At 39.0% G+C, this 26757-nt stretch overlaps 1 protein-coding gene across 1 annotated transcript; it reads left to right on the top strand.

Moving 5' to 3' along the window:
* The first annotated feature begins 1104 nt into the window (after window positions 1-1104).
* Window positions 1105-2106, top strand: LOC108719971 (olfactory receptor 11A1). The gene has a single exon (XM_018269315.2). The coding sequence runs from the start codon at window positions 1105-1107 to the stop codon at window positions 2104-2106; it is 1002 nt and encodes a 333-aa protein (XP_018124804.1).
* The last annotated feature ends 24651 nt before the right edge of the window (window positions 2107-26757 follow it).

Below are 26757 nucleotides of genomic sequence, written 5' to 3'. Positions count from 1 at the left end.
ACATCTTGTATGTTCAGGCTAAATATTTTATGCATACAAGGTTTTGACAGTGGCGCTTCTGGCCCAGTTCCACTCCCTTGAACAACCAACCAAGTTAAGGAGAATGTATGCAGCACATTGTGACAAGGCGCGTGCGTGGGTGGTGGATGTCGGGAGGAGGACCTTGGTGCCCCAATGCCCCAGTCCTACGCTGAGCAGGACCAGCAGTGCCCTTCTATTCATTTTAAAAAGGTAAAAGTGTTACTTTTTGTCAGTCACTACACTCAATTTATTAGTCTCTCTTTTACTTCTACTTGTCTATGCAGCTGTCACTTAATAAGGCTCATTTACATCTGCAGATACAGTGTTCTAAATCAGGGGCTGCAGTTCTCCACTTTGCAATTTGAGCAATCTTGTTGCTAGGGTCCAAACTACCCTAGCAACCATGCATTGGCTTGAATAGAAGACTGGAATATGAATAGGAGAGGGTACCTGTTGGGCAAAAAAATTATCCCCACCCAAAGGTGCGGGCCAATAGAGCCTGCACTCTAGTTGGTATAAAATTGCCCCCTGCCAGCTATAGGACATCTCGCACTGGCAGGTTGTACATAGCGCATGTGCATAATGTGCTTCTGATGTCACGCAAGTCACTGTATTTGCTCATTATGGGCATGCGTGTGCCCCAACATTCACGCTCGTACTGGGAGCTCCCTCTCGGTGCAGGTTGTCTAGCTCTGGCGTGGGGCAAAAAAAAAAAACTACTCTTACCGCCAACCTGATCTATTCCCCCCCCTTTGGTTGGGGATAATATTTTGCCCACACAGGTGCCCTTTAAAGGTAAACCACCCCTCTCTGTTCCTCTCTGTTGTTGCAATTATGCTGGAATCATGGGGAAAATATTGAAATTGCATAAGAAAATGTATACTTTGCACACTGCGGTAAGGAGGTAAATAAACACTGTAGTAGACTTTTTCATTGGCACTGACAACTGTACTTGTGCACTATAGCATCTATGTTTATATACAGTATATCCCGAGAGATATTTGATATTGACATACCATGATCTTTATCATGCTTTATCTCAACCTCAATCTAAACTTACAACATAGGTAATAAAGTGGCATAATGTTACTACAGATACTGACATCTAGAAGGTTTACATCCATACACCAAATAATGCTAAAAGAAAACCACACTGAAGATAAAGATGTCTTTTTTCTGGGATTTCATCATATTCGCAAGCACAAGGTTCTGCTGTTTATAGTTTTCTTTCTTCTATATACTATGATTCTAGCTGGAAACCTCCTCATCATAGTGCTAGTATCAACAAGTCGTTGCTTGAAAATACCAATGTACTTCTTCCTCATCCATTTATCCCTCTCAGATATTTTTCTCACCACTGACACAGTGCCCAGCATGTTACATTTTCTACTGAAGGAAGGAGGAAACATTTCTATAGCAGGCTGTATCACCCAGTTTTATTTTCTTGGCTGCTCAGGAATCACAGAATGTCTTCTGCTTGCCGCAATGTCCTACGATCGATATCTGGCTGTATGTTTTCCATTACACTATATGTCAATTATGGACCTGCGCTGCTGCAGTCATTTAGTTATATGCTGTTGGACATTGGGCATTGGGCTGATGATGATCACAACATTGTTGGTAAGCAAGTTGCAATTTTGTGGTCCAATGACCACTGACTATTTCTTCTGCGACTTTGCTCCACTTATTGAACTTTCTTGCTCTGACACTTCCATTGTGAAGACTGTAAATTTCCTGTTAGCCATTCTTGTAACCATACTTCCTTTTGGGTTTATTGTAACAACATATATCTGTATCCTTTTAACCGTCCTCGAGATCTCATCAAACACAGAGAGAAAAAAAACCTTTAGCACATGTAGTTCTCACATCAGTACTGTGTGCATGTATTATGGAACCTTAGTAGCAATATATGCAAATCCTTTCCCGGGAAATTCACTTAATATGAAGAAAAATATATCTTTGCTTTATGCAGTGGTTACTCCATTTTTTAACCCAATAATATATAGCCTAAAGAACCAAGAAATCAGAACAATATTAAATGTGTACATAAGGAAATTATCAAAAAGAAATGATCTTTGTATATAAATCCTGACTGATAGGACTGTACTTACACATACATACAGGTAAAAGATCTATTATCTGGAATGCTGGGGACATGGGATTTTCCAGATAAAGGATATTTTTGTAAATTGGAAATTCATTTAAACATTAAATAAACTCAATATGATTGTTTTGCCACAAGTATGAATTTATGCATCTTAGTTACCATCAAGATACTGTTTTGTTATTACAGAAAAAAAGGATACCATTGCTCAAGTAATCATTATTTGCTTAAAATTGACCCTCTGTGAGATGTCATTCTGTAAGTTGGAGCTTTCTAAACAATGGGTTTAATTAATTAAACCCATTAATTTTAAAATACATCAAAAGGCTCCTCTTTATAACTGAGAAATGTCTGTACATTGTTTAAGTATAGGTATGTGACTTGTTGTGCAGAATACTCAAGACCTGGGGTATTCTGGATAAGGAGTCTTGTCGAAATTTGGATCTCTATACCTTAAGCCTGCTAAAAAATTATTTAAACATCAAATAAACCCAGTAGGATTGTTTTGCCCTCAACAAGGATTAATTATATCTTAGTTGGAATCAAGTAGAAGGTACTGTTTTATTATTACAGAGAAAAAGGAAATAACTTTTAAAAATTTGGTTTATTTGCTTATAATGGAGTCTAATGGAGTAATATTTCTGGATAATGGGTTTCCGGATAACGGATCCCATATCTGTACTGTAAAAAAAAAAAACTGTGTTGGTGTACCAGTTTCAAATGTTTTGTGTATTAGATACCCCATTTAACTGTTTCTCTTCCCCTTGTGAAAAAGCATGGGCTGATTTTTTACAGAATCCAATAGAATTAAGTTTAAAACAACTGGGTGGCACGGGAAAGAAGAAGGACAGAAAGGAATTCTGCTATTGGGAGCCAACGACTTCTAAATATGTAATTGATACTGAATATCATTTAAACCAAAATGGGAAATTAATGTACAGACACTGCCCAATACTAAGCTATAAATGATATAATTTAATTTGGTCAGTTGTAAAGATTGCCCTAAAAAGTAACTGAGAGTAACATTTCACTGCAACAAACTTCTTAGGTTATGGAAATCAAAATCAACATTTTAATGTTCAGAATTGTCTTATAGAAATGAAAAGAAGCAAAACCCCTCTCTATTCAATTGACCACCAATTAAAGAAAATTCAAATATTAGTGCAGCAGTGTCAGAGTTTATTAACAGTTTCGTTAACGGTTACTAACCCAGTGTTGCTTCAATTATTGGGCAGCCATTGCTGGGTTACCCAATAAAGTGCTACGTGCTAGGTGCTAATAATTCATTAGCAATTAAAAATCATGTAACAGGATTAATTAATATTGTGCTATAAAGTGCTAGTGCTTCAAATGAAATTAAGAAGTTAACTTAAATAACCAGGATTAAATTGACCCAGGTGAGATTAAAGTTAATTCATTATTATATATTACACATTAAAATCCATTCATTATAGAAGATTGTAGATAACTGATTAACTGTTAAAAAGTAAACTTTACTAAATTCATTAAAATTGCTGCAAATCAATTAAGGTAATCTTTGAAGACTGCATAAAAATTGGTGAGTAATAATTAATCCATACACCCCCGTTAAAGTTATAGGGTGTTAAAAAACGTTTGCATAAAATTATTCAAAGGAGACCAGCATTGAAAGAGAAAGGAGGAATAGGAAAATTGTTAGAGGTGGAGAAGTCCCAAGTTCTAGCTGCCTGTATTTTTCTAAGTCTGGGACCCCACACGGAGGAGAAAGTAGGTCACTGGGGACTGTAGTCTCAATTTTACCTTGCTATCTTATAATTCGGAGAGCTAATCTTCCCTATAAAACTACAAATCCCACAGTGCCATTGGATAACAGGTAAGATTATAAAAGAAGAATCAATGCGGTCGCAAAGGTTTAAAATCAATAGGAAATTATTTTGCAATAGTAAAAATAAGGAAAGCGCCCAGGAGACTTCACAAAAAGAGCTTCCCAGTGTGCCAACACGTGTTTCGCCTGCTGGCTTTGTCAAGACAAAATCTAAAAGTGACTCGTTTGGTGTGGTATCTTTATCACTTCCTGAATACAAAATCTCGCGATACTTGAAAATGAGATCTCGCGATGAGGTCTCGCGATACTTGGAAATGGGATCTCACGATGAGATCTCGCGATACTTGGAAATGGGATCTCACGATGAGATCTCGCAATACTTGGAAATGAGATCTCGCGATGAGATCTCGCGAGAGTTACATTGGGGAAGATATGTGTATATCGTTGCTAAGCGATGGTCACATTTCAGATGTATTTGGTTAAATCGATATATAACTCACTGGTATCTATAACAACCACCGGTATTTATTGAGGAAGAGATGTTAGTAAAACTTATTATTATTTATTACCAAGATTATTTAAATAAAATGTTAGTGGAATAGTGTCTACTATTAAAAGGAATTGATATGTTAAACCAAATACCTGAATCATGTTTATTAAAGAAAAGCATTAAATAGTATATTTTCATTGATCCCATTGGGTGAAACTGAATTTAATTTGAAAATCCAATGTGTTTCCCGTTTGAGTAATTCTTGTTCCAGATCACCCCCTCTGATTCCCAATTGGATCTGTTCTATAGCCCAAAATTTAACATTGGAGGGGTTCATATTGTGATATTGTTTGAAATGACTTGCAACTGTGGATAATATTTTATCTGATTTACCTATTTTATCTGCATTTCTGATTGAACTGCAGTGTTGTTGTATTCTGAGTTTGAGCATCTGTGTTGTCATCCCAACGTATTGTTTCTTACAAGGGCACTCCAGTACATAAATTACTCCCTTGGTTCTGCAATTAATGTAATCCTTGATTGTATGATTAATGTTAAATCTATCACTGAATTTTGTGCTTTTGATCATGTGATCACACATATTGCAATTTCCACAGGGGAAGCAGCCCTTAATGATATTGGGTCTGCTGGGTGTCTGGAAGTGACTTCTCGATAGTAGGTCTTTCAGATTAGGGCTACGTCTGTAGCATACAGAAACTGTATCTTGTAGAACAGTATCTAGAACCGTGTCTTCTTTCAAAACCGACCAGTGTTTATTAATAATTTGATTAATTTTCTTGCTGTTAGAGTTATATGTAGTTATAAACCTGACCGTGTTATCTTGCTGAGACCTAGTCTTTGGATGGAGCAATTGTTCTCTTTCAGTCCCTAAAGCTCTATGATAAGCTCTCTTTATGAGTTTACCGGAGTATCCCCTTTGTTTTAATCTGTTTTTAAGTAGTACCGCTTGTTCTTTAAAGAGAACATGAGAGGAACAGTTCCGTTTTAATCTTAAAAATTCCCCTATAGGGAGTGATTTTTTCACAGAATACGGATGATGACTAGAGAAACTGTTAGAAACTATTGTCTTATTAAATAATTTGTATAAGTTCTATGGTCAACAAACACCACTCACCAAGGTGATATTTAAATATATTTAATGTGTAGAAAATGTGTTACAGAAAATACATACAAATTAACAAATACCTAGCCAGTCAAATGCTCTATTGACAGCCTACCAAAATAATATGTATGTATCAATATGTTGTATAAAAGTTTTGTGTATGTCTGTATTATGTGAGAGTCAGTGTGTGTGTCTGTGTCCAGTGTCAGAGCGAACTTCTCTTTGTTCAGGAATTTATTCAAAATCTGTGAGATGCACCTCCCCCAGCCTACCCATAAGACATTCCATACGTTTCCTGTAACCTAATCCATTTGACTTAGGGAATAAATAGAGTATGGGAACCAGTGTGTGAAGGATGTGTGAATGACAAGTCATGAGTGCACAAATGAAACATATTCAAACTTAATCAATACTGGAATATAACCATTTTTCCAATACCCAATATTTAACAAATCCCCCTTTGCACATTTGACTTGCCAAGAACATATTATCCCATAGTCCTTCAAACTACATCCCAAAAGACATCCAGAAATGTTTTCATATTTCCAAAGTCTGATGCAAATAACATAATATAATTGATTTAATATCATGTAATGAGATGGTAAGTAGTGATAGTTCACCAGAATTAAAAATATCCTATCTATATTCTAAAGTTGGTCCCATCTTCTAGTTATTCAATCATGTCCTCCTGATGTGGATTTAAAAATCTTTCATTACAGCCTTTACTCATAGCACTGTGTTTAGTTGCAGTTGACATTGAATTCTTTATCACACCTTTCACGATCTTGCAATAAAATGTATCCATAAACATCAAAAATGGAAAATTAAGAGCCAAGTACTCTGTTCTGGGAGTCACTTTCACAAAGTTACAGTCATTTCATTTCTTTTGCAACACAATATATGGCAAACATTCCTCCTGTGATTGATGACAGATGTGTGTGTCCTTTGCCTATGCAGAGGCTTCCTACGACCCTTTGGTCCAGTTGGGTCTGGCAGATGTAAGCCTTGACTTCCATAGTTGATCAATCATGAATCATCTGTATAGAATCAGGGAATTGCACCAGTACATGTATTATCAATGCCATTTTTTAAGGCCCCTGGTCACTTTGCAGTTACCCGGATACAGAACAATCATATGTTAGTCCATACAGTGTGAAACGAAGGTGTGACTTGAATAAGCAATAAACACCACAGTCGTTGGCAGGCTCTTGGAAAACTGCAGACTTTCAGTAATGGAACCAAACAAAAGCAAATTTAAAAAGATTGAGACACTTTGTAAAAAGTTCTTATAGTTCAGAATGAAAATAATTTTTCATGAAATTATTGATATCCTTCAGTTAAGTCATCCTGAATCACAGTCCGTATTACAAACAACTTTACTTCTGGAACTTGCATTTCTCCTTGAATGATGGTGCTCCTCTTCCATTGTCGATTGTCTCTTCCATAGTCTCACAGAATTTCATCCATCTCGATCTATAGCTAGTGCAAAAGATGCACTTATTTATTTAATCTAAACTACTATCACTGTCTTACCATGCCATTCTCATGAATATGATATTATACTGTATATTAAATACATCTCACATTCAAACAATGTCCTCCACAGTGAAATCACTTAAACCTTTTGTGAATACCAAAAAAAACAAAATATTAACAAACATAAACTATGTATTCACATTCCCAATGGATAAAATAAAACATTCATATGAGTCCATATAAAAAGTAGTTGTCCATTTTAACCTTTCCTTAAAAATGTTGTAAACAATATCTAAATCCTGGTTTCAGTATAATTACATGTGAAGGGAAACTTTATTAATATGTGTATTTAATTAATTCCTAGCTTTAATTTTACTTTGCACAGCAGATATATTAGACATGGAAACAAACAGTTCTCCTATTTTTGCAAATAGTGGTGAGAATATACATTGTCCTATAAATATCATGTTTGTAAGAAGCAAAGTTAATTGTTTTCTCTGATGAAAGAAAGCACTTTACGGTTATCTTGAGTTCTTCTTGTTTTCCTTAATGTTTATAAGAATGGAGTCAAAACTAATTCGGAACACGTATCATAAAAAAAAAACATATGTCCCACAGTTCTCATGAGCTTTAATTACCAAAGGTCAACTATGTGACCTCATGTCATTTGATCCCAAAACCCATATGTTCAAGACATTCTTAAAACCAAAGGTATCCAACCAATAAATCAGATATCGGTTATTAAAGCAAATAACTGTACATAGTCAAAATAAGTGTATTCCATTTTGTAGACCACCTTAAACATTAGTCACAGTTAAATGTACCCTCAAGAACACTAAAATGAAATCCATGTATGATATAGGAGTTGTATGTTCAAATAAAATGCTATTCCCAGCATTTGCCCCATGCTTTAATAAATTCTGTCTGCATAAAAGTTGACCGTTGTTCAAATAACACATCTTAAAAATATACCTTAAGGATGACATTTCTATAAAACTATCTTTCTAGATACATTTCGTACTTAAATGATCTAATCCCTTGCTGAACTACTCATCTCTGTAGGAAACCAGTTCAAGGTTTTGACTACAAAGATATTGATACTATAGTAGTATGGTATTATAGGTTAGATTTCTGACAATTTCAGAACAAAGGCTCATGGACATTACTTTTTCCCTGTTATGAATAAAAAACAATTCTGAGCTTGAATTCATATTGTATATCACAACAATAGGATTAACCAAACCTAAACTTATATATTTACAGTTCATAATCTTTCAAAGAAAAAGTTATTATTAATAATATAATTATTAATAATATAATGGATCCATATTCATCACTTCTATGGTTATTAAACATATACATCTTATAATATATCTGACAGTTTCAAATATTTTATCACATGACTGGCCAGGTCATATAATAATCCAAACTATCAAAGGTTTATAAGATGTATATAGAGTACTCTTTAAATTCCTTTTCCTTAACCTGATCATATCAATACGTACGTTATTATGTATGTTCAAAAAGAAAAAAATTTCCAATTCATTGACCTGCGCAGGATTTCCATATGTGCACCTAAAAAAAAAAATAAAAGTTATGCATAGTGTAGTCAACTAAGACCAAATTAGTTAATGTGAAGGTTTATTACATTACTACCATGCAAACATGCTCATGTTAGTCTTTACATTTTCCAATGTAAAAATTATTTTCACAGAAATCTACATATCATGCATGCTTTCCCCCTTTATGTACTACAAGAAAGCTTCTCCTTTATATCCTCTTTATCCATGATGCTTTAATGTGGAAAAGGAAGCCATATCCTACAATAATCATAAACAAGTTAGAGCACATTTCATTTAACAAACAAAAAGTTACTGGTCTCAAAATTCTTTAGTCCTTCATGAAATGTATCTTTCCAACATTTAAATATCCTGTTACAAATCACTCAGGGTCTAAGCTTTAGCCTTTATTTTCTCGTGAATCCCACTAGCAAATGCTTTTGTTCCAATGCTTCCTGCCTCACACTTAAATTTGTTATATTTTTATGTGAAAACATGTGAAACATACAAATCCCATTATATACTAAGATGTATTTAATCTTTTAGCTCTGTACTTATTCAGCAAAGGTAAGGAAATAATTGCATCATTTGCAAATATACCAAAAAATCACTGTAATTAGTGTCCCTAAATTTATTAGCAATCTACATGGAAATATAATGCAGTATTTAGGAAATAAGATTTGTCTATCTGCCCCCCTTTCATACTGTAGACATATGTTCATTACATAAACACCATGTTCTGGTTGAACAGTTATGTAAATCACTCAGTGGTGTAACCTGAGTATTACTAGTATGCTCTTTAGAGCCAAATCTTACAATTTAGAATATGCAATGTATAAATTTATAATTTGGGAAAAACCAAGTCAACATCTAAACATTTGTCAATCTGATTTGATTATGAAACATCAATATCAGTCCCACTTGAAGTTCTATGGATATTACTATTTAAGATATTTAGATCAGTGGAAGCAAAATATCCTCTTTGTTCTGGTTAAAAAAAAAACATAACATGACACCCAAGGATGGGGGTGGGTAGATTGGAATCCAGACATGAAAACAGTGCTGGTGCCAAGATGCACCAAATTGTTTTGAAACTTACAAAAAATCATTCTCAACTTACTCACTGGATTTCCTTTAAATCTTCCCAGTCTTTCTTATAACCAATACAACATTTGGTTATAAATTATAAAAAGTTACCTTCTAATGTTTAGGCTATATACAAAATATAGCTCTACAGAACCCATACTGCATATAGATACAGTTTAAGCTAGACAATAAATCATGATACAATATTGATATTTATAATTCCACTGACAAAATAGCTATTTAATAATCTTAACCTGGCATTTGTCTAAAGAGGGAGTAGAAGATATTCTACAGTATAAAACAGTTAATACATATTAAACTTCACTTTTCCTGCTAAATAGTAAAAAACATTACGATCATTACTGCATATTTCCATGTAAATATTACTTTCTTAAAAATTGTATCCAATCATATTTATTTACTCATACTTTCTCAAACCTTTAAAGAATAAGTACTAACATTTCTCTAGCCCTATTCAGTAATTATTCCTTGTTTTCATTAACAAAGAGTAACTCCTTTTGTCTTCAGCCCTAGGTCTTTTGCAAGGACAAACTGGTCTGTCTATGGGACATTGGGAGTGGCCATTCTGTGCATCTAGTTGCTTCGCCTGAACTTTCTCATTTATCAGCCCGGAATTTTTATCAGTATGATATATTTTCCGTTTTAAACGTTTCATTCTATAACATCGTTTTTCATAATGCCCAAGACGATGACAGAAATTACAAGTAGAATATTTATAATTCTGTGTTTTGGCTTTACGTAACTGGCATATTTCTTTGATCACATGCTTGTTTGAGGGGTCTGAGCTCTGCAGTACAAGATGTCTCCTATACTTATCAATGTAAGTGGCTGCCTCTGTAAGAGTGTTAAACATTGAAGCACGGACAACAGCTCCTGTATCTAAGTATTGAAACTTCTTTACAAAAACTCTCACCATTTCTTCAGGAACTTGATCTTCTTTAATACCCATAACCAGCCTGTACGCTTGCTCAAATATACCCATAAACACAAATGGGTCATCGTCTATGGAGGTCTTCAGATCATTAAGCAGTGCAGTGTTAAAAAACTCTTCTCCATTAATTATATAATTAAGTTGCAAAAGCCTCTCCCTTCTAGAGCCATATATTAGATTCCCGTCTATATCAATCCCTGGCTCAGTCACTGGTATTGATAACCTATTGGAAATCTGTATTGGCACCCAAAGTTTAAACACTTTGTTTTTTTGTTCCTCACTTAAATCATATTTCTCTATATGAGACTCAAATAAATCAGAAATCATGAGGACATTTAACTTGGGGTTGAAATGTGGAATCTCTTTCACAATTTTAAATAACTGTTTATTAATTTTTAATTGCAGTTTTGCCCTGTCATAGTCTAATTCTGGATTATTGAGATCCGGAACAAACATGGATCTCTGTTCCTTTGTAATAACCGAAACCTGGTTATTCCTTTGCAAAACTGACTCTATTTCTGACAGTCTAAGTTCATGCTTAGAAATTTCCTTAGCCAGACAGTCATTGCTAACTCTGTCACATTCTACTTCTCTCTTATCTGGAGCAGTAATCTTTTCTTCATCATTTTCCTTCCTCTCTGAGCACATTAAAGTATTAAACGTTTTCACTAATAGCATTACATTCTGGATTTTATGTTTCAATCTGGAAAATGAAATATCTTTTCTCTCTACCAACACATTAGCATTCATACATTGAGTATACAGATCTGACCATATCTCTGCATCAGACATAACACTATGAGGGATATCAAACTTGAATTTGCTCTTATTAGCCAAATTATCAAGAAAATCCATACTCACCGGAAAACAGAATCTTTCTCACTGCGTCCGCAATTATGTCAATGCCTGTAATACTTACACAAAATACTTCTAGGTTCTTTTACTCATATAGACATCTGGAAGCTTTAGTTCAGCTACACCCTCCTGTCCCCCTTTGAAGCTGACAGAATGTGTATATGTCTAATGTCCAGGTCTATAATCTGACTAGGCTCGCCATCTGTTAGAAACTATTGTCTTATTAATAATTTGTATAAGTTCTATGGTCGATAAACACAACTCACCAAGGTGATATTTAAATATATTTAATGTGTAGAAAATGTGTTACAGAAAATACATACAAATTAACAAATACCTAGCCAGTCAAATGCTCTATTGACAGCCTACCAAAATAATATGTATGTATCAATATGTTGTATAAAAGTTTTGTGTATGTCTGTATTATGTGAGAGTCAGTGTGTGTGTCTGTGTCCAGTGTCAGAGCGAACTTCTCTTTGTTCAGGAATTTATTCAAAATCTGTGAGATGCACCTCCCCCAGCCTACCCATAAGACATTCCATACGTTTCCTGTAACCCAGGGGTGTCCAAACTGCGGCCCGAGGGCCACATGCGGCCCAGGATGCATATGAATGCGGCCCAGTTTGGTTCCCGAGGAGAAAGGAGGAGGGAGGACTCTGCCCATTCCCCAGTTAGTAATAATAATATAATAATATGTCTTATTTATTATCCAAGTTTCCCATATTCCAGTGTATAGCTCCATCTAGTTATCCAACTGGCATTGTAGTTCTTTTCTGTGTATTTCCTTTACTTTTACAAATCAAACCTGTTTGTGTATTTCATGTGTGGCCCCCTCATATTTTTTCTTTTTCCAATGTGGCCCGGCGAGCCAAAAGTTTGGACACCCCTGCTGTAACCTAATCCATTTGACTTAGGGAATAAATAGAGTATGGGAACCAGTGTGTGAAGGATGTGTGAATGACAAGTCATGAGTGCACAAATGAAACATATTCAAACTTAATCAATACTGGAATATAACCATTTTTCCAATACCCAATATTTAACAGAAACTTAGCAAGGAATTAGTGGCTGTCTCTTTTCTGTAGTTGTCAGTAGTCAATTTGCCCTCCTCTGTTATCATAATTGATAGGTCCAGGAAGGAAACCATTTGTTTAGAGATATTCACAGTCAGTTTGATATTAAGTTTATTAATATTAAGCTTGTCTATAAATTCCAGAGCTTCCTGTTCCGTGCCAGACCATAGTATCAGGATATCATCAATATAGCGTATCCATCTTAAAATCTTATTGTGGTAATTTTTGAACATTTGACTGTTCACAACGGTCTCCTCCCAATGCCCCAAAAAAAGGTTGGCATACGAGGGAGCGCAGGAAGTTACCATGGCAGTCCCCTGGGTTTGCAGATAGAATTTCCCTTGGAATGTAAAATAATTAAAATGTAAGATGAACCCCATCATTTTAATTAAAAAGCTGGTTTCATCAGATTCACCTAAATAGCTGTACAAAAAGTATTTTAGAGCTTCCAACCCCAGCTGATGGCTAATAGAGGTGTAAAGGGATTCTACATCCAGGGTGATTAGAAGGGTGTTGCTATCTGTTTGTATCTCACTAATCTGATTAAGCACGTCCATGGTGTCTCTGGCGTATGAGTCTAAATTTTCCACAATTGTTCTTATTCTTAAGTCAATATATTGACTGGCTTTTTCGGTTAGATTACCGTTACCAGAGATAATGGGTCTCCCTGGGGGTTTTTCTTTATTTTTGTGTATTTTTGGCAGGAGATAAAAGGTGGCAACTCTAGGGTGATCATTACTTAAAAAACTTCTTTCTTTCTTGGTTATGATGTTATCTTTAAAAGCATCATTAATCATTGTATAACTGTATATAATTCTCTGTAGGATCTCCAAGAATTTCTTTATAACTTGGTGAAGAAAGTTGTTTATGAGCCTCTTCCAAATACATATTATTTGGCCATAATACTACATTTCCCCCTTTATCTGATTGTTTAAATTGTATATGTTCAGAATTGTCATCATGAATACTTATATTTTTTATATAGATTTTGTCCACCTTCAAGTGTAGGGCTGGGCTTTTTCTTTCATTGTTTGAGCATTTCCTGGTAGTTTCTACTGTCCAGGGGTGTCAGGTGTCCCAAGTCTTTAAAAATAATGTGCCATAGGGTTCTTTGTCTTTAGGCCCCACTCGCTGGATGGTGGTGTAGAGTCCTCGGTACGAGGAGAAGTTCCAGTAGAGCAAGGTTTAGCTTGTTTGAGGTTAGAGTCTGTTATAGTGCACTCTGGGGATAAATTAAGTCTAGGGCAGCCAAAAGAGAGCATATGTGTTAGTACCCTGGATGTCACCTGAAAGCTTAGGGACTCAAATGTTCAAGGTCGAGAATTGAGAGATTTTTTGTGGCACACCACTGTGAGGGCTTTATACTCTGAGGACTGGACAGTGTGAGTACAACTGCTGGCAATAGCACAAGGAACGTATTGTCACCTGCTGTAAATCTGCACTACCATGGCTGACAGAACGTTTATAGTATGCAAGTTATCACTTCATTTATTTGGTATCAGCTATACCTTTAATTACACTGTACGCCAACACAGAGCCTGCAGGCTCATGTGCAGTTTGGGTTAGTCAAAAATCCGCTTCAACTGCACATGTGTTTGCAGGTTCCCTGACAGCAAACAGACCCGAAGAGGATACGAATGGACAGAAGATGGTGCAGAGGGACCTTACTGCGCTGCTCTGCTTCTTGCACTCCCATTAGGAGCACTAATATAGGTAATACACTGTGCGAGTGAGGAGAGGTAAAGGTGGCAGATTGAGGGCAATTGAGGGGGCTTTTATATCTCAGGGAGGTTTAGTTTTCCTTTAAAATCTACTGTATGGGAGATGACCTGTCCATAATTTGGATCTTTCTAAACAATGGGTTTAATTAATTAAATCCATTAATGTTAAAGGACATCTAAAGGCTCTGTACATTGTTTAGTCTAGATACAGTATGTCAAGAATGCTGAGGACCTGGGGTAGTCTTTCCATAATTTGAATCTACATACCCTAATTCTGCTAAAAACTAATTTAAACATTAATAAAACCAATAGGATTGTTTTTCCCTCAATAAGGATTCATTATGTATATTTTTAAAGTATTTATTTAAATCCAGTACAAGACCCAAACAAAATTATACAGAGTACAATCTCAGTGATTTCGGTGTGACAAGTAAGGAAACATACTGGAAGATTTTCTTATTATTGCCCTTGGGAAAACACAATACTAAAGGTAATAAGAAAATAGAAAAGAAAGCAGTGAGAGAGGTATAGAAAGAAGTGGAAGAATGTTACAGCAGGGGGAGACAGTGATGGAATATTGGAACCAGTGTCGCCCACAAATGTTTGGGAAGAGTTCAACACATTACATTAGAAGAGTTTTTAAATCAGTTATACAGCATTAAATATGAATCCTGTTAAGAGGAGCGCGCAGAACCTTTTTGGTCTGTTAGGTTGAGCCAACGTTTTTGTACAACATAAGATTTGTTTTGTTTAATCCAGATATTCAAAAATGTTGTGAATTTGGAGGGGCAGCCTCTTGCAGTGTAGATTTGTTCAATAACAGGGGGTATTTTCTCTATGAGACCTATCCAAAATTTTAGTGTAGCGGGTGCTCGTCTTTCCATTTGATGGCTATTGTTTTTTTTGCGTGAAATAAAAGCAAGTAGGTGAGCAATGTTCTCTCTGCCCTTAATGGTGCTGTATCCATTAAAAAGTTCAGGAGAAGGACTGTGGGATGGCATTCTTTTTTTTTTCCAGGTACTGTAAGTTTATTGAACAAATACAGAAGTTAACAGTACAAACAATGGACTTGTTTGATTGCCAGGTTGTAAAGAAGTTTTATAGATACAGCATATTCAACAAGATAATTGTCGCTCTCCTTGTTGCTACTGCTAGGAATGTCTAATGAGCATTTTCAATACTTAGGGGTTGTTGAACGGCATATTTCCTAAACCAGGGTCCCCATTGTTTGGAATTTCACCCGCAGCCCTTTACGCATTGTTGTCAGATACTCTGTATTGGACAGTTGGGACATGGCAGTAATCCAGTGGGCAGTGTTGGGTGGTTCTTCTGACTTTCAATTGAGTGTTAGAAGCCTAGGCATTTGGAATAGGGCTTTGCTAATGAATGGTGCAGCCTGGGGCTTACAGTGATGCTCATCTGGATGTTCAGTAAGCATAACTTGGGGTCGGGCTTTAGTATGGTCCCTACCATCTCAGATAGAATCACCAGTGCACTATTCCAGCATGACTGAATCGATGGGTACGTCCCTAGAGTAGGTATTAAAGTGTCCTTCTCTTGTTTACATTGATGGCACAGTGGCGAGAGTCTGGGAAACATTTTGTGGAGTCTACTCCTAGTATAATAGGCTCTATGAAGTAAGTAGAGCTGAAGTTTTCTGTGCCTGGGGTTGATGGAGACCTGTGTTGGGGCCTTTATGGTAAAGGTGGCATACACGGGGAGATTAAAGCTGTCAATATCAGTCCTTTAGAACAATTCGGCAGCTTATCTGCCCGTGTATGGGGGGCTTCCGACGGGTCTTCCTGATCGATATCTGGCCACGATATTGATCGAGAAGGTTTCATTTTTCAGGCGATAGACCCCTCAGAGCCCATTGCTCCTTGTTGTGATCCGATCGTTTGGCCCTAGGGCCGAACATTAGGATTAACCGAATATAGCCCTGCCATTGATGGGCATATCGGGGAAAGATCTGCTCGTTTGGCAACATTGCGGGTCTTATAGTGTATGGCCAGCTTTAGTCTCATACAGAATGGTCATTGGGATGTGGGAAGGGTGTATTTAGTTTGCAGTTCAGAAAAGGTAAGGAGTTTGTCAGACCCCCAGGCATCACAGCAGGGTGGATTGATCTTCAGATGGAGTTTCCATTAACTGGTGTACCCTTGAAAAGACCCATTTAAAGGAACAGTAACGTCAAAAAATAAATGTTTTTTAAATTAATGAAAATATAATGCAGTGTTGCCCTGCACTGGTAAAACTGCTGTGTTTGTTTAAGAAACACTACTATTGTTTATATAAACAAGCTGCTGTGTAGCAATGGGGGCAGCCATTCAAAGAAGAAAAGGCTCAGGTTACACATCAGTTAGCAAATAAGCTCTGTCTGTCTAATGGTGTTATCTGTTATCCATTAGTTATCCTGTGCCATATAGCCGTTTTTCAATTTCCGCCATTGCTCCCCAGCAGCTTGTTTATATGAACTATAGTAGTGTTTCTAAAGCAAACAGATCAGTTTTACCAGTGCAGGGCAACAGTACATCATATTTTCATTACTTTAAAACGCTTATATTTTTTGGTGTTACTGCTCCCAGGATAGGGTGCACCAGGAAAGCTTGCAAGGAATTTACTCAATTAGATAGTATTGTTAACAAAACCTTGTAGAGGGTTGCCTCAGATGAACTTCCAGAGTTTACTATCCAGTTTTTTAAAGATGCTTTTTGCGAGAGGCAGAGGAGCATGCCACAGTATTTACATTAGTTTTGGTTGAATAAACATTTTAACCAAGTGAATTTTGCCCACTGGGCCTTGAGGTAAGTAAGCACACACTGTAAGTTTTTGGTATACCCAGCTCATTAGAGGAGCAACATTGAGACCATAAAAAGTTTAAATAGGAAGAGCAATTTCAATCCCAAGGTATGTGAATTTAGTAGAAATCTGGAGGGGGCAGACAGTTACCGGTAAGTCCTCCCCGGCATCAGGAATAGGGTCGATTTGGAGGGGTTAACCCTGAGCCCGGATATTGATCCAAAATTCTCATCTCAGTGAGGCCAATTAACTCTCCTAACTGTCCCCTAATTAAATAAGTATATCATCTGCATAAAGTTAGATCTTGTCCTCACCCCCCCCCCCCCCCGTGATAGTCCCTTGTTCTATAAGCAGGAGTCATGTACCTGAACATTATCACAACCTAAACAATTGCAATTCAGCACCCAACTTTAGAACAATTCCTCCCTCCATTTCTGCACAGGACCCCAACTTCTGGAAGAATCTCTCCCAAAAAGCATAACTTGACAACGTCAATAGTAACCCAGTAGATGGGAAATGTGGGTAGATAAACCTGGTATTATAGTGTCCCTCACCCAGTCCGTTGAGTAGCTGACAGGCCTGGTGTAAAGTTTGTAGCAAGCGGCCCAGCGAACGAATGGTCATAATGTGCAGCACATTCTTGCATTTATTTGCTGTAGGGAATAGATACAGTATGCCCCTCATGCTAAGGGTGTTGTGCTGGTACCTCAGGTTGTATGTGCTGTGGAAGTCTGACAAGTGGGCAGTGTAGAGCGGGAGTGTAAGGAGCGCTGCCCTGCAGGTCCTTCCACAGCAGCGTTCCATCCAAGATGGCGGCGCCCAAAGGGGAACCACGTGGACGCCAGCGTGTCAATTCATGACGCCAGCATCAAAATATGCAGCGGCGACGTGCAACGTCAGCATGTGACGCATGATGTCATAACGCACATGTTGGTGAGAAAATTCAACTATAAAAGGACACCAGAAGCCTACATTGCCCAATTATAGGTTCAACTCTGTTGTGTTCCTGGGTGTGATTTATTGTTATTGAACTCCTGATCTTGACTTCAGCCTGTATTCTGACTAAGAACTTTTGTTGCCTGAATTGACCTTTTGCCTGGATTGACTACTCTTCTTCTTGACCCCTTTTGTACCACAAACTGTGTTTTGAAGCTACAAGCTTCCTCCTTGGTCCGCAACTGCAAACTGAGACAGTATTATCGGGCCATGGACCCTTCTGAGGAAGCTCAACCCAACTTCAGGAGAGCATTCCGTGGGCTGGCTTCACGGATGGAATCCTATGAGGCACAGCAGACCCATTTTGGCAAAACTTTGGAAGCCATTTTGGATAATCTGTCGGTTAACCCCCCCCTGGCAACCGCCGTAGCAGCTACTCCTCCTGCTTGCCATCTCCCGGTCTGGAGCCCAAAGTTCCAGCTCCTCCTCTCTACAGTAGAGATCCCCAGGCTTGTCGGGGCTTCGTAAATCAATGCCTGATTCAGTTCGAGCTACAACCCTCACAATACGTATCCGAGCAAGTGAGGTACTTACCTGCCTTCAAGGGAAAGCACTGGAGTGGGCATCCCCCCTTTTGGTAGAATAATTCTCCACTTATTCAGAATGCCATGGTGTTCCTAGAATCCTTCCGCACAGTCTTTGATGCACATGGCTATGTTACTACTGCCTCATCACGTCTGTTGCAAATTCGTCAAGGGAGTAGCAGTGCCAGTGAATACGCTATAAACTTCCGTACCCTGGTGGCTGAGACGAATTGGAATAATGAGGCCTACCATGCTGCCTTCTACCAAGGACTCTCCACTTGTCTCAAAGACAGTCTGACAAGGAGAGAAGCAAAAAATTCCAACCCTTGCTGGCTCCACGGTTTCAGATACCATTTCTTCCCGGTACACCCGCTCCTACTCCCTCTACATCTTCTGAGGAGCCCATGCAAATTGGGGGAGCCCGCTTGTCCAAAGAAGAAAAACCTCGGAGACACACAGCCCGGTTGTGTTTTTACTGTGGAGGCAAGGCTCATTTTGCCTACAACTGCCCAGTGAAACAGGGAAACCTCCGCGCCTAGGTAAGTTTGGGGAGACTCACCTCGGCGGAATAGATCCTGTTCCCCACCAATCTTCTCACCAATTTATGCTTCCTGTGCAGCTTCAAGTCACGACGAAGGGTGATTTTTGTCAATCACACCGTTCGAAACAAGTTAGTCATCCTGGAATCAAAAAAGCAACTGATTTGGTGTAACAGTCTTGTTTGGTGGTCTTCTTTATGAAAGGATGTCAAAGACTTTGTATCCTCTTGCTCCATTTGTGCCGCTTCCAAATCCTGTCATACCTCTCCCAAGGGATTACTGTTACTGCTACCCATTCCCTCTCGACCCTGGACACATTTAGCCATGGACTTAATAGTGGAGCTTCCATCTTCCCGTGGTTACACGATCATCTGAGTAGTAATTGATAGGTTCAGTAAGATGGCTCACTTCGTCCCCATCCTTAAGTTACCGTCTGCAATGTAACTTTCTAAATTATTTATTCAACATATTTTCCATCTACATGGTTTTCCCGTTGAAATCCTTTTATTCACAAAACATGTTTCGGGAAAAGCCTCTTTTCAAGTGCTACCCACAGTGCATCACTCTAAACATTTTATGGAGCAAGCCCCACACCAAGTGCATAGATTGGGATGAGCCACTGGCCCATAATGTACCACATAGTATAAAACAATATGTGAAGGTACAGTAGTAGTCAAAAATGAGAGTGTCAATTAATGTGACAGTTAGCCAAGCATCAGTAAAAGCATACAGAAATTAGCAGTAAACTCGTGGAAAATATAAGGCCATGATAATAATCAGTTCATGTCATGTATTCTAAAGCTAATTACTAGAAGTGTTGTATCATACATACTTTTCTTATGTATGAATATGTGCCCTCACATATTCAAATGAAAAAAAAATTAAATAAATTTGCATCCCGGCCTTTATTTTCACTTATGTTGTCCTAGATAAACTGTTTCTGATGAATGCAAAAAACATGGGGCCCCATGATTACTAATGGCAGACCTAAGTGAGTCCCTGGTGGTGTGGTTCAGAAGAAAGTACAGCTGCAATTCTTTAAATGGAGGCCCATGAGACATATTGTTCTTGGGGCTAGGTGTTGCTGACTGCCAGTGGAAGGGGGTGGGGTCTTTCTAGTTAGTTGTTTTCACTCCCCTTTGGCTTTAGAGTTGCCACCTGGCCGGTATTTTACCGGCCTAGCCGGTAAAACACCTGCCAGGGCCGGGGCCGGTATTACAAATTTAGCGGCAATGTAGCTGCCGGTAATTTGTAATACTATTTACAAAATCCCTTGCCCGCCGATTTACATTCAAAACTTACATTTTCTTCGGCTTCGGGTAATGGCCCCGCCCCTTTTGTGACGATATCTCCCGTGGCCCGCCCCTTTTATGGCACCCTTGTCTGCCCGCCCCTTTTTCCATCACGTCCCGCCCCTATATTTTCCGCCCCAACCACTGGCCGGTAATTTTTTTTTTAAAAGGTGGCAACCCTACTTAAGGCAGGTATGAGAGGGGAGGAGATTAAATCTTATAAGGTGGGGTGGAGCCAGATAACCATTTTGTTTTGTATCCCATAGAATATTTAGGGCTCAGGAGGAAGGCCTGTACAGGGGGCTGGGATTCTTCAAGCGGATTATTAGTTTGTCCAAAAAAAGCTGAAATGTTCTGCAATCTTGCTATGGATATTATCCTAGTTAGCCAAAAGTATTGCCCTGTAGCATTTTTACTTATACTTTTACTTTTTTAACAGCATTTTTTTTGCAGTCCTATCCTGTTATGACTAAAGCTGGCCATAGACGCAAAGATCCTATCATATGAATAGAGGATTCTTACGATTTTCGGACCGTGTGTGGAGAGTCCCGAAATTTTTTGTCCGGCGGAGATCGGTCGTTTGGACGATCGGACAGGTTTGATTTTTGTCCCAACCGTCGCACCGGAGCCCATTGCGCTCTCATTGTAATCCGATTGTTCGGCCATAGGGCCGAACGTTCAGATTACCCCCGATATAGCCATGCCCGTTAGTGGAATATTGGGGAAAGATTGGCTCGTTTGGCGATGTCGCCAAACGAGCAGATCTTTGCGTCTATGGCCACCTTTAGGATTCCTTTCCATTCTTGATGTAGCTACATATTCATTGGTCTTATTTCAAAATGTGCTCTTGTGGACCACAAGTAACCATGTCCTTTATGATATTTATAGTTCAATAGCTGTCTCACACCATCATATCTTGCTTTGCCTATATGAGAGTCCTGTGTTCTGTTATTAAATTGCTCATTCTTTGTGCACAGGAGCTCCTTTGGTGATCTTCTTAGGCAAGTTCACAGCCCTGAGGCTGCTATTGTATACTTGCTAAGGCAACATAGAGGTATTTTTTAGCATTATATAGCACCACCTATGTTCCCAAGATTTTCAGAATTAGTAGGGTTAACCACTGTTAATTCTCAAATGGTTCTTTTTAGACTGTCTGTAACCACACCATCTGCAATAGTACTAAAAGAGTTAGGGTAATTAATACTAACAGTATTTAGAGGTATTATATGGTGACAGTGAGGAATCTGTATCTATTTTGTACTTAAGAGAAGTATAGACAAACAAGACAAACACCCGCATCACTGGCTTAAATGGGCTAGTTGACTTCTCAGTTAACTTTTTGTCTGCCATAGAATGTCCAGTTCCTACCCATTCTGAAAATGACATCTGGACAGGCCCAGATTTGTGACAAGGCCACAAAGGCCTGGGTCTAGGGCAGCAAAATTTCAGGGGCTACATGGCACCCAGCCGCATCCTGAAGTGCATTGGAGTGCGATACGACGCACAAACAGCGGGCGCTAGGACCATGAGGCCTTAAGGTACCGCGGAGTTAAATGCATCTGGATTTGGTTGTTACTGAACCCAGCAGACAAAAAGCTATTGCTCTGTGAGGGTATCATTAAATTAGTTTTTATTACTTATCTTTCTTTCAGATCCTCTCCTGTTCTTGTTCCCGTCTCTCATTCAACCCCAACTTGATTGCTATGGTAACTGAACAACTAACTGAAAGACCAATTGCATGTTGTCTCAGAATAACACTGTCTATAACATACTGAAAGATAATTGAAAGGTTAAATATAGATTTTCGTATTATACATTGCTTAAAGTCTCATGCTTACATATAACGAATCAGAATAAGCACACAATGCAGGCAAGACAACTTACAGAAATAACATTACTCTGATATAGTAGCCACATTACCCTGGTACAGGGCCACGCAAGTAAATGGTTTACTGAGAAAGAGCAAATTAGCAGTGCTTGCTGCAAAAAGTGTTCACTCCAACGACATGTTTCGGGCTGAGCCCTTCATCAAGTATAATATACAAATCACATGCAAGTATACATAGTGAAACCAGGAAGTAATGTCACCTCCTCTTTGGGTGTAACAATTAGCAAATTAGCATATGAGTCCATACAATTCACCATAGTGTACCTTCCAAAGTAAGTCCATAGTGTACATCTTTTGATAAAGTCCATGAATCCGGAAATACAACGAATAAACTTATGGAGCTGCCCTATAATAGGCCTACCACAGAACTTGAAATTACAAGTTTACAAATAAACAAAGGAAACAAAATGCCTAATTTCTTACCATTATTTTGTCTGGTACTGTACGTATAGGGTTGTCACCTTTTCTGGAAAAAAATACCGGCCTTCCTATTTATTTATCTTTTTTCCCTATTAATAACATTGGGATCAACCATCATTTTTACCGGCCAGGCCGGTAAAATACCGTCCAGGTGGCAACCCTATGTACGTATAATTCAAAATAATTCTTGCTTGTTTATTTGGGCACAAAATATAACTTTATCTGTAAGGGAAAAGATAAATAATTAGTACCTTAGTACCAGAACTGCCTGGTTTCAAATAGAGGGGGATTGTTATGGGCCTATCCGTGCAGTTGTAGATATAAAGGGTAAGGAATGGCAAACATAGCAAGGTAAGATAGTGATAAGTATGCCTTACACCAGTGTAGCCCTTCAGTTTATGATGCCAAATGCACAACACCATTGACACCAGAGGTACTTGAGACAGTTTTCTATTCTTCCCTTACTGTGAAACAGTGCCATTTGTGAGGTTCCTTAAAACTGCAAAACACCCCTTTTTCCCACCTTTACATTTTACCTATCTCCTGGCACATTCAACTCTCCATTCTGTCAGCATTCAAAATACAGTTAGTGTAAACCCTACTGCCCATGGGGAGCTAGGTAGTAGTACACATGTATTATTTACTTCCTTAGCACTGGATGTTTTGTTCGCTTGTCAATAAACACAAAACAGATATAGTTTTGAATTTGTTCAGGCCGTGGGTGAGTCTGAGAAGTGTGAGATGATAGTGTGAATTGCTGCCAGTATATCCTGTATACAGGGCCGCCATCAGGGGGGGACAGGGGGGACAAGCGTACCGGGCCCGGGCATGAAGGGGGGCCCGGCAGCGCTGCATTTTTTTGAAGATCCGGGCCCCCCTTACGAGCGCCCGAGCCGTACGTCTTGCCTCTTCAGTGCCGAATGCGGAAGTGCCGAAAAGCCGAAGCCGATGCGACGAAAAGACCCGAAGTCACGGAAAAAGCCGAAGTCCCGAAGTCACGAAGCGCCGAAAAGACCCGAAGTCACGAAAACAGCCGAAGCCGAAGTCCTGAAGCAGCGCAAAGACCCGAAGTCACGAAAACAGCCGAAGCCGAAGTCCTGAAGCGGTGAAAAGACCCGAAGTCACGAAAGGAGGCGAAGTTGAAGTACTGAAGCCATGAGTTCAATTCTACTGAACACCAGTTTGTGTTTTTTTTTTTTAATCCCCTGGCCACCAATGTATTATTTTAATATTCTATAGGCCCCTGCCACCAATCTTTTTTTAAAACTTTTGTTTTTGGGGCCCCAATTTTTTTTTTAACTCGTAAGGGGCCCCTTGCCACCATTGTTTTTTTTGGGGTTTTTTTTTTAAAAAAAAATTAATTTTCTTTTGGTGGCCCCAAATTTTTTTAACAGGGGCCCCTGCCACCAGTTTTTTTTTTTTTTCAAAAAAAAATTATTTTTTTTTTAAATTTTTTTTGGGGCCCCAATTTGTTTTTAACTTGTAAGGGGGCCCCTGCCACCATTTTTTTTTTTCAAAAAAATTTTTTTTTCTCCAAATTTTTTTTTTGGGGCCCCAATTTGTTTTTAACTTGTAAGGGGGCCCCTGCCACCATTTTTTTTTTTTTTCAAAAAAATTTTTTTTTCTCCAAATTTTTTTTTGGGGCCCCAATTTGTTTTTAACTTATAAGGGGGCCCCTGCCGCCAATGTTTTTGTTTTTTTCAAAAAAAAATTAATTTTTTTTCAAATTTTTTTTTGGGGCCCCAATTTGTTTTTAACTTATAAGGGGGCCCCTGCCGCCAATGTTTTTTTTTTTTTTCAAAAAAAAATTAATTTTTTTTCAAATTTTTTTTTGGGGCCCCAATTTGTTTTTAACTTAGAAGGGGGCCCCTGCCACCAATGTTTGTTTATTTTTTAGTTTTTTTTACATTTTTTTTTGTTGGGGCCCCAAGTTTTTTTTAACAGGGGGCCCCTGCCACCAATGTTTTTTAAAAAAAAAAAAATGTTAATTTTTTTTTTTTGGGGCCCCAATTTTTTTTATAAGGGGGCCCTGACCATCAATAGCTTTTTACAACTTGTGTGGGGGGGGGGTTACTTTTTTAGCGCTGATGTCTGTGTGGTCTTTTAACTGCGATGTGGGCGGGATATGGGGCGGAGCTTGGTCGTCAGTGTGGGCGGGGCCCAGGGGGCCCCAAAAATTTTGTTGTACGGGGCCCCGTGATTTCTAATGGCGGCCCTGCCTGTATACTCTGTGCTGTGGGCATCTCCTAGCAGTGTGTTGGTTGGCCCCTTTAAGCACCTTACCCTCAGGTGGATCCTGTATGTATCAATCAGGTTGGAAGGAACAGCAGTCCAATGGGTTGCTTCCAGGGCCGCCATGAGGGGGGCACAGAGGGTAAAAGTGTATTTGGCCTGGGCCTAAAGGCGGGCCCAGTTGTGCTGCAGTTTTTGAAATAGCCGGGCCCCCCTTGGCAGCGCTGAAAATGTGCCGCCTGTTCGAAAGTCCTGAACCACCGAAAGGCTGAAGCCATGGAAAGACCCAAAGTGACGAAAGGAGCTGACCACCAATGATTTTTACAAAAACTTTTATGGAGGGACCTGGCACCACAGTTTTTTTTAATTTATAGGGTGCCCTGACCATCAATGGCTTTTTATAACTTGTGTGTACAGTAACGGAACTAGGTGGGGGCAGGCCCTGGTGCAGGCCATGCAGCCCCCCCTCGTCCGTGCGTGTTTTCTTTGCGGCTGCAGCCAACTCCAGCTGGCTGCAGCACGCGTGATCTGCCGGGGGGCCCTGCGGGGTGCGGACCCTGGCCCAGTTGCACCCCCTGCTCCCCCGGTAGTTACACCGCTGTGTGTGGGTTAGTTTAGCGTTTTTAGTGCTGATGTCTGTGTAGTATTTTAACTGTGGTGGGGGGTGGACGGCATCTGGGGTGGGGCTTCAGAGCTGGGGTGGGCGGGCACATGGGGCCCCTAAAAATGTTGTTGCTTTTGTTGCTGGTTGCTTCAACAAATAATTTGTTTATTAAACAAGTGGCACTGGATCTGTCTCACAGCAATCAGGCAATATAGATCTTCAGGTACATTCACAACACTGTGGAAAACTGCTGAAATATTGCAAGTAGGTCCATCTAAGGGGGTAATGCAGCCTGTCTAGGTGATTCCCACCCCCCACCCCCAGCACTAGGAATCCCAGAGCAATCTGTTTGCTAGGGTCCAAATTACCCTAACAGTCATGCACACGGTGAACTGCTTACCTTGTTTCCTTTTTGTGGATGCTATTGCTGGGAGGGGTACTGTTTACATGTTGAGTGCCTTTAGCAATGATCAAATATAGCCAGTCTAAGGAGAGTATGATATTTAATGGAGAAAACCCTTGCATTATTTAAATAACTGACCTTTGGAATTTTTCTTATCCAGTAAAGAATCCTTTTAGACTACACTACCACTGCATGCTCAGTACAGAAAGTGGTGGATTAATGAGATGTGAGGTCACTAGGTTACACTTTCCACAGACCTTCCTTCTAGGCAACTCCCTAATAATTAATCAGGGTCACAGGTGCACATGGAGACACAAAGGCCCCTTGATCTATTTTTAATTATTATTTTATTATACTTTTATATTTATCTGAATCTTTACATCTGTCTCTGCCCTAAAAGGTGCTTTGAAATGTTCCTTCTTTCAAAGAAAATGTTGGAAGGAAAAGCAGCTGGAGGCTGAAGGAAATTAGATTAGACAATGGTGCTGCTCCCAACACACCTAAACTTAGCCCACCAATTAGGGTTGCCACCTTTTCTGGAAAAAAAATAACGGCCTTCCTATGTATTTATGTTTTTTCCCTATTAATGACATTGGGATCCGCCATCATTTTTACCAGCCAGGCCAGTAAAATACCGGCCAGGTGGCAACCCTACCACCAATATTCATGACAGAAGGAGCCGCCATAAGAGCCAGGCATTGCAGCTGTCTCAGGGAATGTCCCGCAGTCTATAGTGCAGATGTAAGGGGCAGAGCAGCCAAATGCAGTGGATGTTGGCCCTTTTCTATAAGGAGAG

This window comes from Xenopus laevis, chromosome 1L (assembly GCF_017654675.1).
Source record: "Xenopus laevis strain J_2021 chromosome 1L, Xenopus_laevis_v10.1, whole genome shotgun sequence".
Classification (NCBI taxonomy): Eukaryota; Metazoa; Chordata; class Amphibia; order Anura; family Pipidae; genus Xenopus; species Xenopus laevis.
This window is presented reverse-complemented; position numbering and strand designations above follow the sequence as displayed.

Coding starts and splice junctions, on each gene's coding strand:
- LOC108719971 (XM_018269315.2), top strand. CDS start 1,105: ATGTTACTACAGATACTGACATCTAGAAGGTTTACATCCATACACCAA.